This window comes from Branchiostoma lanceolatum, chromosome 1 (genome assembly GCF_035083965.1).
Source record: "Branchiostoma lanceolatum isolate klBraLanc5 chromosome 1, klBraLanc5.hap2, whole genome shotgun sequence".
Lineage (NCBI taxonomy): Eukaryota > Metazoa > Chordata > Leptocardii > Amphioxiformes > Branchiostomatidae > Branchiostoma > Branchiostoma lanceolatum.
This window is the reverse complement of record NC_089722.1, coordinates 4525632-4539066: the sequence shown is the minus strand read 5'-3', so window position 1 is coordinate 4539066 and position 13435 is coordinate 4525632. Positions and strand designations below refer to the sequence as shown.

The window sequence follows — 13435 nt, the reverse complement described above, 5'->3', positions numbered from 1 at the left end:
TGATGATGATGAGTAACCTGGGAAGGTAGTAGTAAAAGAGATGTAACTAAAAACCGACCAGTTCATTCCTGTGACGCTGATCATGAGTGATAGGTGTCACTCAATACGTCTGGAAGTGATATCAGAATCGTATCCAGTCGTGGATATGGAACTATATCTAGATATTCTTCACCTGGATGCCTAACCTTCAACATATATCCATTATTGGTTTCCTGGCAGTTCGGTTCTGAGTGACGCTGAAAACGAGCGATGGGTGTCAATAAAAACGTCTGGCAGTGATATCAGAATCTGATCCAGTTGTAGAAATGGAATTATGTTTGAATACTACGGTATTCTTCGGATGTCTTACCATTATCAACATATATCCATTAATGCTTTCCCACAGTTCGGTTCTGAGTGACGCTGAAAACGAGTAGGTGTCACTCAAAACGTCTGGAAGTGATATCAGAATCTTATCATTCTGTAGTTGTCGTCAAGATATTCTTCACTTGGCAGTCTAACCTTCATCTGCATACAGGGTATATCCATTAATGGTTTCCCGCAGTTCTGTTCGGAGTGATAATACGCCTGATCTGGAGAGAATAACGGAGTTGGAAATGAATGATGGGTGTCACTCAAAATGTTTGGAAGGGAAAGCAGAATCTTAATATCCAGTTGTAGAAATGGAATCGTTAAGATATTCTTTACCGTAATGTCTAACCGTTTCGGCAGTTCGGTTCGGAGCGATAATACGCCTCATCTGGAGAGAATCACGGCGTGACCCTCCCAGCACGTCCGCGTCTGGAACCTGTTCGGTCCAGACGTGATGACACAGCGCTATCAGCGGCGGGCCAGACAGGTCGCTCGGCACGTGCCTCTGCTTAGTGTGCCTCCTCCTACAAGGGGCTTGCATGTAGCATCTACTAGGCTCCGCGGATGGCTGGAAAAATAGCAGAAATTGACCAAATAGAGTGAATAGTATGCTAAGACAGTCGCCTACGGAAGGAGGGTCCAATATGCCATCCACGAGGTCGCTAACTGTAACTTATATAGCGGACAAACTCCTCTGGCATGTTAATCTATTCGGCCAATTTCTACGATTTTTCCAGTGACCTGCGTAGCCTGGTAGAGGCTAGCTTGCATGCTCTTCCATCCGTAAGGCCCCAATTCCAGTAGACGGCGATCGCTGAGCGACCGCGCAGCGACCAAAATATGAGGGTCTGCATGGGGTTCCCGACAACGCTTTACGCTAAATTCTGAAGAACCCCCTACCATTACGCTAAAAACAAGGAAGACGATTATGCAAAATTTGATCGCCTCTCTACGAATTGCGTGACTAAGATGGCTTTCCCTTCGGGAAATAAAAATAGGGTATCTTCGCCCTACGGAAAAGGGCTTGCAGGCTCCGGCACCGTCGACTTACTGTGTCGTTATTTTTTTATACCAGACTAGCCAAACGACGAGATACTTTCACGTTTTTGTTTCGGCAGGGGCCTCTGTTCATTCAAACCGCTGTGAAAATTAGTCCTGAACATTTCGAGGTGACAACTTGTCGGGTGGTCTTTCCACTAAAACAACAACGAAGCAGTCCAAAGTACATAATGTTGGAGACACTACATTTGTGAAATTTATTTTTCTTCATCGGAACGTTGACCGAAGTGCCAAGTTCAAGAATGAAGACTTTCCAGATGTCAGATCTCTCCACGTTCATGACTGTTATTGTCCTTAAGTTACGCAACTTCGAACTTTTGCTTACAGAACTGTACAATATTACCTTGTATGTGGCACGAAACCTTCCTCTACTCTTACAAAGTCCAATGACGTATTATGTTTGCCATTCGCCGACATACAATCGAAAGAGACATTGCTACCGTCTAAAACAGCGGTAGTGGCCACTTGGACGGTGATATCTGAGCAATTAAGAAGAACGTGGCGTTGCGGTGGCGTAGTGGCCGGATGTTTGGCCCCAGAACACAGAGATACCGGGTACGAATCCTGGGTTCCCAGAATTGTCCCGTTGGCGTTGTGCCCTTTGGAAAGGCACTTTACACGACTTTCCCCACTCTACTGTACCTAGCTTAGGTTAGGGACGTTCCTCGGATAGGACGTTAAATGGAGGGCCCGTGTTTGAGGAGAGTCACACCTCAAGCACGTTAAAGAACCCAACACACTTATCGAAAGAAGTAGGGGTCCTTCCCGGTGTGTGTGGATTATATAAATCTGTCCGGATATGCAACTTGTACTCTTCAGTACAAACCTGGTGTGTTGCGCCTTGATGCGGTTTACCCGGTATGCAATACAAACAAACAAACAAACAAATATCACTCAAGTGTTATGTCGACTGGATGGCGAAGGCTGTGAGCAAAGTCAAAAGAAGGAAACGATTTACCCCTCCAACCTCTGCTTGGAAAGTTGTATTGGCGTTTATAATGTCACCGACACGGCAGCCCTTTTTAAAACGATGAGCCTAGTGAGGGGTGCCAAATGATTGCGCAATACCCAATAGGTCACGCCAAACAGGTACGAACTTTTGCAACCTTCCCATTAAATGCTCGCTAATGCATCTACTGCTAAAGGTCATACCGTGTCCGACAGTTTAACCGATGAAATGTAGCACTTCCGATATCAAACCCATCACACTACTGGGACTGAAGTTCAGCGATCAGATCTTTTACTCTACACACGGTGGCGAAATGCCGGAGGCAGCTGTTTTCGCCAAGAAGAAGTCCTCTTAAGTAGCTAGGAAGGCATACGATTTGTACTTCAAGGAGTATAAAGGTTCGCCCGACTTTGAGGTGAATAGCCACAAGCTCCCGGGGAAGGTGGCGAGAGATTATGTACGTAACACGTGTAGGTCAACCTAAATTATTGACGGCATTGCAGGCTCGTGCCTTCTCTAACATCACTGAACGAGCAACGGTCAAGGTATATGCTTTTCATGTGAGAAACACGGTTGCTGACTACTATCTGACGAATACTTTAATGAAAAAAAAATAGAAAAGCGACCTTATATAGATTAGGATTACAGTCCGGTCGCTACTGACACGGGTAAACGACACATGCAACCGAGAATGGAAATGAAGAATACAAAAGAGCAGTCTTGAGCCGTGTAGGAGAAATAAAATTATATCTCTTTATTGAACAATCTTTCCAGCTGCGAAAATTCACCACAACAGTATATACATGTATAACGCTACCTATATTATCTACATTATATTTGGAACTCATTTCTGCTTCACGAAGCACCGAAAATCCAATTCTAAACTGTTAAATACGGAGGTACCGATTCGTCCTAATATGTAGTCATCGATTGTAAGCGCAGAGATAACGATTTTTCACGTTTGGATGAGCGCCTCAGCGCTGCCAGACGCAGGTAGAGAGCAGAGAGCGATCACATCTCCCATGTCTTCTGTCTGGCGTGACGGAAATATAGCACAGGAAGCCAGGAAGCCAAAAGGTGCGGTCACATTCGCCATACAGTGTTGCACTAAGATCTTCAGCGAGACTACAACAAACCTAACCGTCGTTAAGAATCAGTGAAAGCAGTTTCCGTCGGAAGACATCTGTATTCTATGCTAGCGTCACATTTTTCCACACCGGGGCCCGATCGGGCTGTTGATTTGCGAGAACAAAAAATAATAGTATCTATCAAGATGTATACACCAATTATTGTCATTACTATTTTTCAACGTTATATTTTCTTGTCTTTTATATCATACTTTTCGTTTCCACCAACTGCCCGGCCATGCTCGGGTTTCGATATGTGACTCTAGCATAATGCAGCACATCAAGGACTGCCTTGTGAATATCCTTAGTTTGGTGTCGTGAGTCTGCCGTGTGACGTATGTGACCGAACCCTAAGCCAAAGTGGTACCAAGATACACGGCTGGAGCCTAAGCATTAAACACTAGACTCAACAGTACGGTTCTAAAGTCCACCAAACAGCATCGGTGTTGGCTGCTAGCCTCGGCAGCTGTGACTTGTTTGGCTAACGAGTGCGAAGAGTGCCTATGTTTGCCAAGTCTGCTCCAGGTACACCTCAGCTTGTCAGCAACATCCTGGCAACGTTTGTCACCCATGTATCATCCACTTTTCAGGGCAGCAACTAATGTAGCCCTGCACCCTGTACGTTTGTTCCTCCAATCGCTGACCCATGTAAGTTTTGTAGCCTGAAGACCAGGTCGAAGAACATTCCGGCCTCGCTTAGGTCATTGGTGTTGTTATTGATCACTTGTGTGCTCGCCACGCCCTTGGTTACTGTTGTAAACATGCTAACCACGCCTGCGGTCATGGTCATAAATTGTCTGCCATGTCCGCGGTTATGCCCCACTATTCCACAGCGCTCAGATCTTCATCGGCATTAACGATTTGACCCCAAAGAGCTGATTCGAGATTAGCCCCCTCCCCTTATTTGTGTTTGCGCAGATGAAGTCCCGCAACATCCACGCCATCTCAACTTCATCACCGCAAACTTCCTACCGGGGAGAAGACCTGATAATCGTTCCATTTATCAAGGTCATTGACGTGTCCTCTACGGTTTCAATACGAAGGTCTTCCAATCCGTTGTCAACGGCTACGCATCAACTCCCCACGGCTGAATACACAGTGCGCCACAGTGACGTTCTAGAGGCCATGTCTCTACAGGAGATCAAGTAGACATGGACACCATGCCAGCCTTCTGACAATGAAATGGTCTTCAACGATCGTGGAAAGGTCAAGTGCGTTTGCACTTGACCCGCAGTAACCGTTCTGCTCTGATTATGAGCTGGGTTCCGTCCAGGAGCTCTTGTTCACAAAGAGATCGGATTCAGTGGAAACACAGTCACCTCTTGTGGTGCTACAAGCAGCTACATGATGTTACTATCCCTCCTCATGCGTCCGCGCAGCACGGTAATCATAGCGTTCATCAGCCAGGGAGAGGGGGGCAACATCAAGGTCATAAAGACACGCCGTGAAGGTCGTCTTCTCCACGTAGGCTTGATGTTAATGTGTTATCACATCTTTTTAACCATCTTGTGGCTTCCTGACGTCAAATGTATCGTGGTTGCTTCCATCTGGACCCGCAAAGGGGGAGGGGGCGACACTTAATGTCATAGTGATACACCATGAAGGTCACCTTTTCCCGGTAGAGTTAACAGCACTCGGTTTTATCACACACCAGATACGAGTCTCATCGCTTGATACAAACAGGGAGAGACAACCTGGTGCCATTTTGTTTCCCACGCTATGATGTAATCTCCCAGCCTGGCCCGCAAATGAGGGAGGGGGCGACGTAATCAAGGTCACAATGACACAACACGAAGGTCACACCTCTCCTGTAGTTTTTTTATGACACTCCAGACACGAGGATGATCGCTTGGATCAAGGCTTGCTTGGATACAAACTCTCAGAGGTGTCATCTTTTTTTCTACGCTTCATACTAATCATGACTTTCATCTCGGCCTGATAGGGGGAGGGGGCGTCGTCAAGGTCAACACACCATGACGATCGTCCTTTCCATGTAGGTTCCATAACAGTATCCTTTATATCGCACTCTCGGTACTTGTATGAACGTTTGATACAAACGGTGAGAGACATGTAGGCGCCGTCCTGGCGATGTTTGCGCAGATAGTCACCCATGAGCAGCTGGGGGTTTGTTGACGCCTTGGGGTAGACACTATCACCTTGGGGACATGGCTACCAAGTCTTCTTCCATCCTCTCTGATTTACATTTCCCCGAGCTTACATCAACCAGTCTTCAGTCGATTCGTCTTCCGAGCTGACAAGGCTTCTTGATGCGCTCGATCGATAAAATGATCGATAACTCTGTGTTCTGGAGTTTGCACCTTCAAATGTTTCCAAGAATGTCGATCCGGTAGTTAAACGGACCGCCGGTTTCATATTCAAGGGGAAAACGTACCATTTAAATGCCAGTGTTTTTCACATTGATATCATACAGCTTGTTTTACCGCAATACCGTCACACAAGGGTTCCCTCATGTGTCCGTCAGGTCACGTGCCATGTGTCCGTCAGGTCACGTGCCCTACGCGATTGGTCATTCGATCTTGTTGAAAACTATAGCAGCCAGAAATGTGGATACTTCGTTGTAGTGTTGGGACGCAGCTTAGCTATTTACTTACAAAGGACTCGGTTTATCAATGTCGATGGTCGTTAATCTCTGGATATTCGGGTGCGCACTCTCTTCCACGATGCCGCCAGGTATAAGAATCCGACCCTCTATTGTTCTGTGAGCGCCCCGTATACTCGGGCGTATCTGGTCTATTGTTCTGTGAGCGCTGCGTATAGTCGGGCGTGCCCGGTCTAGTATTGTTCTGTGATCGCCCCGCAAACTCGGGCGTGCTTGGTCTACTGTGTGTACAAGTCTTGTGGTCATGCTGAACTCCCTCGTTGTTGTGGGAAGACCGTACCGGGTGCTCGTGCGGCCCATCTCGGGCGTGGGTCCGCCCCGTCCCCGAGTGTTCGTGCCCTGCGTCCCGGGCCCGCCTCGTGTAGTCAGGCGAGGATTCCCTCCCGTTCGGCCGGCCTCTCCACGGTGCCTGATGACGTCGTGGCGACGGGTTAGTGTTGGGTTCAGCCTGAAACAATTAAAAGATCAGATTCAGTTTTATTGCATTCAGCTGGCATGCTACAAATATGACAGATGTAACATAATGTCTGTCAAAAGTTTAATATTAAGAAATATAGGTTTTTTATACCAAACGACAGATACAAAATTGAAATCAATCATCAGTATCATTTAAAAGTCAGCTAATATTCGTTAATCGAAGCATGTTACAATTGAAAACGTTGAAGCAAATTGCAATTAAAGGAAGAATAATTTCATATTGTGTGATCCTAATGCTCTGGGTACAAAAGACCGTTCGACAAAAATACGAAGGTTGATGAATGCAGTAAAATGTCATTGAATCAGGGATTCAAAAATCGTGTTGAAATTTTGTTTGCTTATACAGGAAGCCGGTTACAACCATTCAAAAATACAACATAGATCCAAATTGTCAAACGCTAGATATCTAAAAAGAAAATCTATCAACGACTGGACAGATGATTATTTAGATACATTGACAGATGTAAAGATGAATTGGTTTGGTAGACATATCAACATCTTGATATTTAAACAAACAGATATGAAAATACATAAGTAGCTCTTGAAGTGAAAAAAATATTTAGGTACAGAAAGTCTTTAGCGAAGACAAGCATATCAAATATGTTACTTGTTCCGTATATCAAATGATTTAATATGCGGCAGGCGTTCTCGTTATTTCTACTCGTCGTAAATTCACCTTATCAGTTATGAAATAAGTTATTAAAATTGACGGTACTTGACATGATTTAGACACTGCTTCTAATGATTTACTCTCACCGTGCAGTTATTTTACGGTTGATGATTGGATCGGCATGATTAGATCTCGTGTCTTGGTAATAAAGTTAAGATTAAAATGTCTACAACTATATATCAAAGGTAAATGAGTAGGTTGTAAACAATGAATATTGTATTGTTTTTTTTTCTTTATACAATAATTGATGATTAAAGCTATTTCCAAACATACTATCACTTTCGATATTAAATATCAGTTTGAGCTATGTCAGAGAAAAGACACGTTTCCTCTTTTTGATTTTATTTCAAAAGTCACAATTTCTAGGATTATCTAGTTATTCTAGTGTCTTAGAGGTATCATTTGACGACTTTTCTAAATATGCCTTCTTGTGAATTCTTTGCAGGGGCAAAGACAAAATTTCAAAGACAAAAAAAAAAAAAAGTTTATCGTATCTTAATTTCATTTTTCAGTAGATATTCGATTTCTAGGACAATCTGGTAGCGCCATGACTAAACTTTGACTGTAATTCTAACGATGCCTTGTTGTAATATATTTGTAAATCAGCTGGTTTCGTCAGCCTAATTCTCGGAAGACATATTCCCATTTTGGCCATGATCACTCGTTTCCCGTTTATTAATCTGAGCTCCTCTTATCAAAAACGCGCAGTCATAAAAGCCGGCACGCGCGCCACGCCAGCGGGAAACAAGAGTTATGGACCCCCACCGAGCAGGTATTGAACTGAACCAAGATTTCCCCTCGGACGACTAAAATGAACGCTGCAGAAACTTTCACTCGGAAGCGACGGAAAATCGAGTTCGTGAACGGAAAAAGTTGCGCATGCACAGCGAGATGAAGTGTCGGTAATATGTCAACATTTACATAGCTTCCGTTGCAGTCCTTGCCACTAGCGATTTTTTAACTTATCGAGTCCAGGTTCTGGGGCCGCATCTGCTTGAGGCCCCGTATCTGCTTGGGATCCCGTAACCGCTGTGAGCCTGTGAGCCAAAGAACCTGGACCCTATAAGTTGAAAAATCGCTAGTGGGAAGGACTGCAACGGGGGCTAACATTTACAGCCCTTGAGACATGAGCAGTCTAGTCAAGATTTGTTTACAGGTCAAAGCTTCACTTTTGACATGTTACAGACATTGCATCTGGCTGCGCATTTGCAGTCTAGAATGTGCACAGGCTTATTTCCGTTAGTCTTTTTCCCGAAGGAAATGACTATACAACCACCGGAGATTATCAACATGCAAATGACCGGACAGCCGGAAATTACATCATCAACATAGTCATTTTCGAACCACCGGAAATGACATCATTAACATATTGATGACCTAACCGCGGGACATTATATCATTGATATTGTGATGGAGACCCCCCCCCCCCAGAACAGAAACAGATACAGCGATGGTGAAATCTAGATCTAATACGACCTTGAAGACAAAAAGTACCACTTTCGGTCTATAAACACACAACGTTGATGTGTGGGCCAGATTGTGTCCGATAATGAAAACCGTGATTCGATTTACCTCTGAGAAAAATTGTTTTTCTTTGTGAGCTTTCCTGGCGGCCGTGTTTATGTGGAATCGATACGGCGATACACGGAGAATGGACATGGAAAGTATTAAGGTATCGCCGACACTATGTGTACAATTACACACGCTATATGAAACGTCTTTGCGAAACCGTTTTACGAGCAAAAAGGAAGAGATTAAGTGCCGGGAATGTTACAGAGTCATAAACAGGATTTTACGCGGAGACTGTTGTAACCGCGCGTTTAATGCACTCGGAATAGGAAATCCATGTTTACTATGTCTTGATTTACAACTGATAGTACATTCTATACATACATGCTGCAAGCAATAAAAGCTGCAAATGTAAAAGTATCCTACGATCTGATAGCGGCAATTTCGTTTCAAAATTGGATATGGGAGTTACCGAGTTTATTATTTGGGTTTCATGAAAGCAAAGCGACTATAAAAATATTAATACAGGAAAGATACTGCCTTGACTCAAAGGGATGTAGGGTTTAAAAAAAACTTCACAGACAACTCCCCTCAATTTGTGCAGAATAGAATCGCCCTAATCAAGCTCTTTTTATCTGCTTGCTTTATGTGATCGTTACTGCAAATTACATCTGCAAATGAAATGGTTGGATAAATGCTAGATTCTAAAGCTGTACATTGTAAGCAATAAATGTTGCGTAATTGGAAAATATCCGACAAGAATTTCTGAGGGGTACTTGGAGCTCATTCGTTTTGATACAGCTCAGGGTCGTTCAAGAGAATTGTTTTTTGGGGGGGAGGGAATATCTTACTCTCTTTTCTTTCAGCGATGAGAAAATTCAATACAAAGACAATAGACGTCAAATGGTCAGAGAATTGTAATGAAATCGTTTTGTGAACCCCTCCTAGATTCGTTTGAAATGGAATTATCCTAATGGAGTTCTTCTCAGAGTTATTCATGTGATCGTTACTCTGAATTAGGGCAGCAAATGAAATGGCTGGATAAGTGCTAAAACCACTCCTATAAAACTGGTTCGACGAGTGTGACCTTGGTGAAAGATTGCGGTACGAAGAAAAAACGCAACCATCAGCGCCATATGGCATTAATTAGCATGTTGCTGTTTTTATAGCATCACATTCTGTAATATAACTAGCTATGTGGTTTTGATAAATTAAAGACACCGATGATCCAAAATGCAAACATACTAATTAAGAAATCAATTACTTGTATCTTTGTGATTAGAACAGACAACAACATACTGGCTTTTAACCAAACAACATCGCGGACAGCAAGTTTTGTCACGTTACTAAACAAGTCCTAATTAAACTACGCATGCACAACGAAGTGTGTTGTGGGTAATGTGCCAAATTTAAGACCCCTGAGACATAAACAAAACACGTCTAATTATTCTTAAAACATGATTCAGACAAAATATGTGTACAAGTTAGATGTCTTCGCTTTTGCCCTTCTGTATCAAAGTTAAGTCGCAAATTCAAACACAAGAAATTGGACTTACTAATGTCTTTTCTCACTTTTGAAATATTACCAACAATGCATCTCGCTGAGCTGTTTTAACCTCGAAAATGACAGAGTCTGTGCGCACGTACCCTGCTGTGTAACCTCCCTACGTAGTACGGGGCGTGGCTCGGACATCTCTCCTCTCTGGATTTGTCCCTCTGTATCGTGGAGTAGGCCGGCACAGCTGGCATCAACCCTGTCGACATGTAATCAATAGAAAAAGCTAATCAGTTGATTGGTCAATTAATCAAACAATGTTAAAATCTTTGATAAAAACTTATGGTGTTAAGTCTATTGCAAATGCTTGCCCGGGGGCTAATTATCAGTAACAAGGAAATACGAACAGCAACAATGTAGCATGTGACTACTCAAGTTTGAATACCTAATGCATTTCAGCATTCTACCTCTTGTGTGGGTTTTCTGATGTTGACAAAGGAGTAATTTTTTTTTGGGTAAACGTGGTGAAATTAGGACACACTTTCAAAGATCTCCATTCTATTGTTAATTGTTGTAGGTTCAGCTTGAACTGAAATATGGTTTGTCTTTAACCTAAGTTAAGGTAATTTAAAAGTAATCACAAGTTGGTTCTATAGTCATAATCTTACAGACGTCAATTCATCCACAAAATGCTTTGAAATTGCGAGCAGGCATCGTGACTACAGTAATCGTTCAGCCTACAGATCTTACGTAACACGTAATTTCTCAGATGCCTACCAAGATGCATATGCCCTTTTAAAAGCAATACGGAAAGCAATTTAGAACACTATCAAAATGTTAATAAGACTTTGATGGGAAGAGTGCAAGAAACAGACGGGTTTTATTGCGCTCATATCATGCGTCGTCTGCAATAAACTAGATTTCACGCTCGGCTTGAGACCGTGCGGCGCTTTGTTCAACATTCCGGTTGGGTTGCGAGCCAATCTGCAAGATCAGGGATATTTAATATGTGTCATGTTGTGTTTTATGAATATCACGGTGTGTGGTTTAAGATTTTTTCCATGAGTGTCCTTTTGTTCGTTTGTTACTGTTTATCTGTGAAGTAGTGCGTGATTTTGCTTGTTTATTTTAGAAGATTTCAATGGACGCCCTTCTCACATCAGTCAAACACAGTAATATGGATGAATTAACGTCTTCCCTCTGATATCTTCATTAGCTAATAGTACTGGTACGTACGATTGAAGCAACATTGTAAATATTTTAATAACTTTGTATTTGTCTTTGTGCATTGATGTATTTCAATGCAATGTAACAAATTGTACTCAATTCAGGGGGAATGCAGTTGCGCGCTTCCTGCTTCTGTACATTTGCTGAAGAAATGAGTAATGGATATCACGTTGTACGGATTTATCTATGGACTATATTTCATTTATTAGTTTATCTCTACAAATATATACATCCAGGGCTACCCGGTCAGCAAAAAAAACATAATTTGCAATTTTAAAGTCAATAAGTCAAATCAATTCACACACTGTCTGTCATGTTGATGACTGAATAATCAATAAAAGATAACAAGGCCTTTACTGTACAGAAACAAGCTAACGCCACAGATATGCTTGGAGAAGACGACTCACGTGGGTAGGATTGACCAATGGCGTACGGGTTCCTGTCTCCCTTAGGCGGCGGGCGCGGCTTCAGTGTTCCGTCCACCTGCTGCAGTTCCAGAGGGAGCTCCCCGTCCTTCAGACCCTTCCTGCCGCTGGTAGTTAAAACAAAGAGGTTAAGATCCTTTGTGAATATATTTTTTTTTAATCTGCTGTAGTTTCAGCGGAAGCTCCCCGTCCTTCAGACCCTTCCTGCCGCTGGTAGTTAAAACAAAGAGGTTAAGATCCTTTCTGAATATATTTTCTAATCTGCTGTAGTTTTAGCGGGAGCTCTGTATCTGTATCTATATAGCCGGTATTACCGCCATTCGGCGTAACACACCAATTTCGCAGGCACGCGGCGCAGCAGCAGCCGGTTATATTACGCCGAGCGACCTGTCACGTCTAACCTTCGCATATCTAAATGCATTAATTGTTTAAAACTGTCTAATGAGGATGCTTTCACGGTACTTGGTTGCAACGAGTTCCACTCTAAGATCGTTCTAGGAAAATACGAATTTTTTAATACATCAATCCCACCCTAAAGACCTTTCCTGTCACTGATAATTGAACAAACGTCCTAATCCTTTCTTACACTTTGGGATGCATATCTCCGCATTTTTAAATCCCTTAGGCCGCACATAAACACTTCAGTAGGAGGCTAGTCCGCAGATAGTTAATGTAGTTAAATCCTTCCCACACATTTCTCTGTAAAGGGATTGTGCCCACCTTCGGTTCCATACCCCTTAAGCCACAATCATGATGATTTATGTATTCGCTGTTTTAGCATTGCCTTCTAGTTAAATGAATGGCAACGGACTGATGTTCTTATCAAAAACGTTGCAAGCAATACTTTTTTCTAACCCTGTACAAATATCTACACTCAGTCATATTTACTTCGCATTTAAAAGAAAATTCGTACTTGAAGATTCGAGACTTACTTTTCCTTGCATGGCGGCAAAGGTGGTGGCGAGCGGGTACATGAGACAGTGCTGGATGCGTCTGCATTAGGGAATTAAGATCAGACATTGATGAAAAACAGACCTATATGTGCAAATGTGTGTATGTGAAATTTGGAAGAAGTTGCAGCCTACTGTCCTTAGTGGTAAAGTGTATTCTAGCATCATGTTATCTCTTCAAATAGCATTTATTGTGATGATCAGGTGCACGATACAATACTAGATACGTCTGCATTAAAAACAACCAAGTTTAACGTTGGAGTCGTCCTGTCCTTGGTGCTGAATGCCGTCCACTTGAACTGAGACACAAGAGATTGATTGCAACTCTCTGTTTTAACGAATGCCAAATCTCAGCATAATCTTACATACTCGCCCAAGCCACCTACCTCCCTAACCCACAGAGCACCATCTTAATACCTTACAAAAGGCATCAGTACTTCTTAAAGCCTAAGTCGTCAGTCTCCGCCTGTTTTCTGTAGGGACCGTGCCAAATCATTTTCTTGAATCCCACCTACGCCCCTTATATCTCTTTAAACCCCACCTTTGCCTTTTCATGCAAAGGCTTCCAAAGTAATC

At 42.9% G+C, this 13435-nt stretch overlaps 1 protein-coding gene across 1 annotated transcript in view; it reads right to left on the bottom strand.

The window, feature by feature from the left end:
* Positions 1-3428: 3428 nt before the first annotated feature.
* The window catches only part of LOC136430409 (kin of IRRE-like protein 2), a 72487-nt gene continuing 62480 nt past the window's right edge, over positions 3429-13435 (bottom strand). The window contains exons 13-16 of the mRNA XM_066420989.1: positions 12842-12902; positions 11892-12016; positions 10410-10516; positions 3429-6554 (exon numbers count right to left, since the gene is read on the bottom strand). Coding sequence (XP_066277086.1) covers positions 6114-6554; positions 10410-10516; positions 11892-12016; positions 12842-12902 — 734 coding nt within the window. The 3' untranslated portion in view covers positions 3429-6113. The remainder of the gene's footprint in view (positions 6555-10409; positions 10517-11891; positions 12017-12841; positions 12903-13435) is intronic.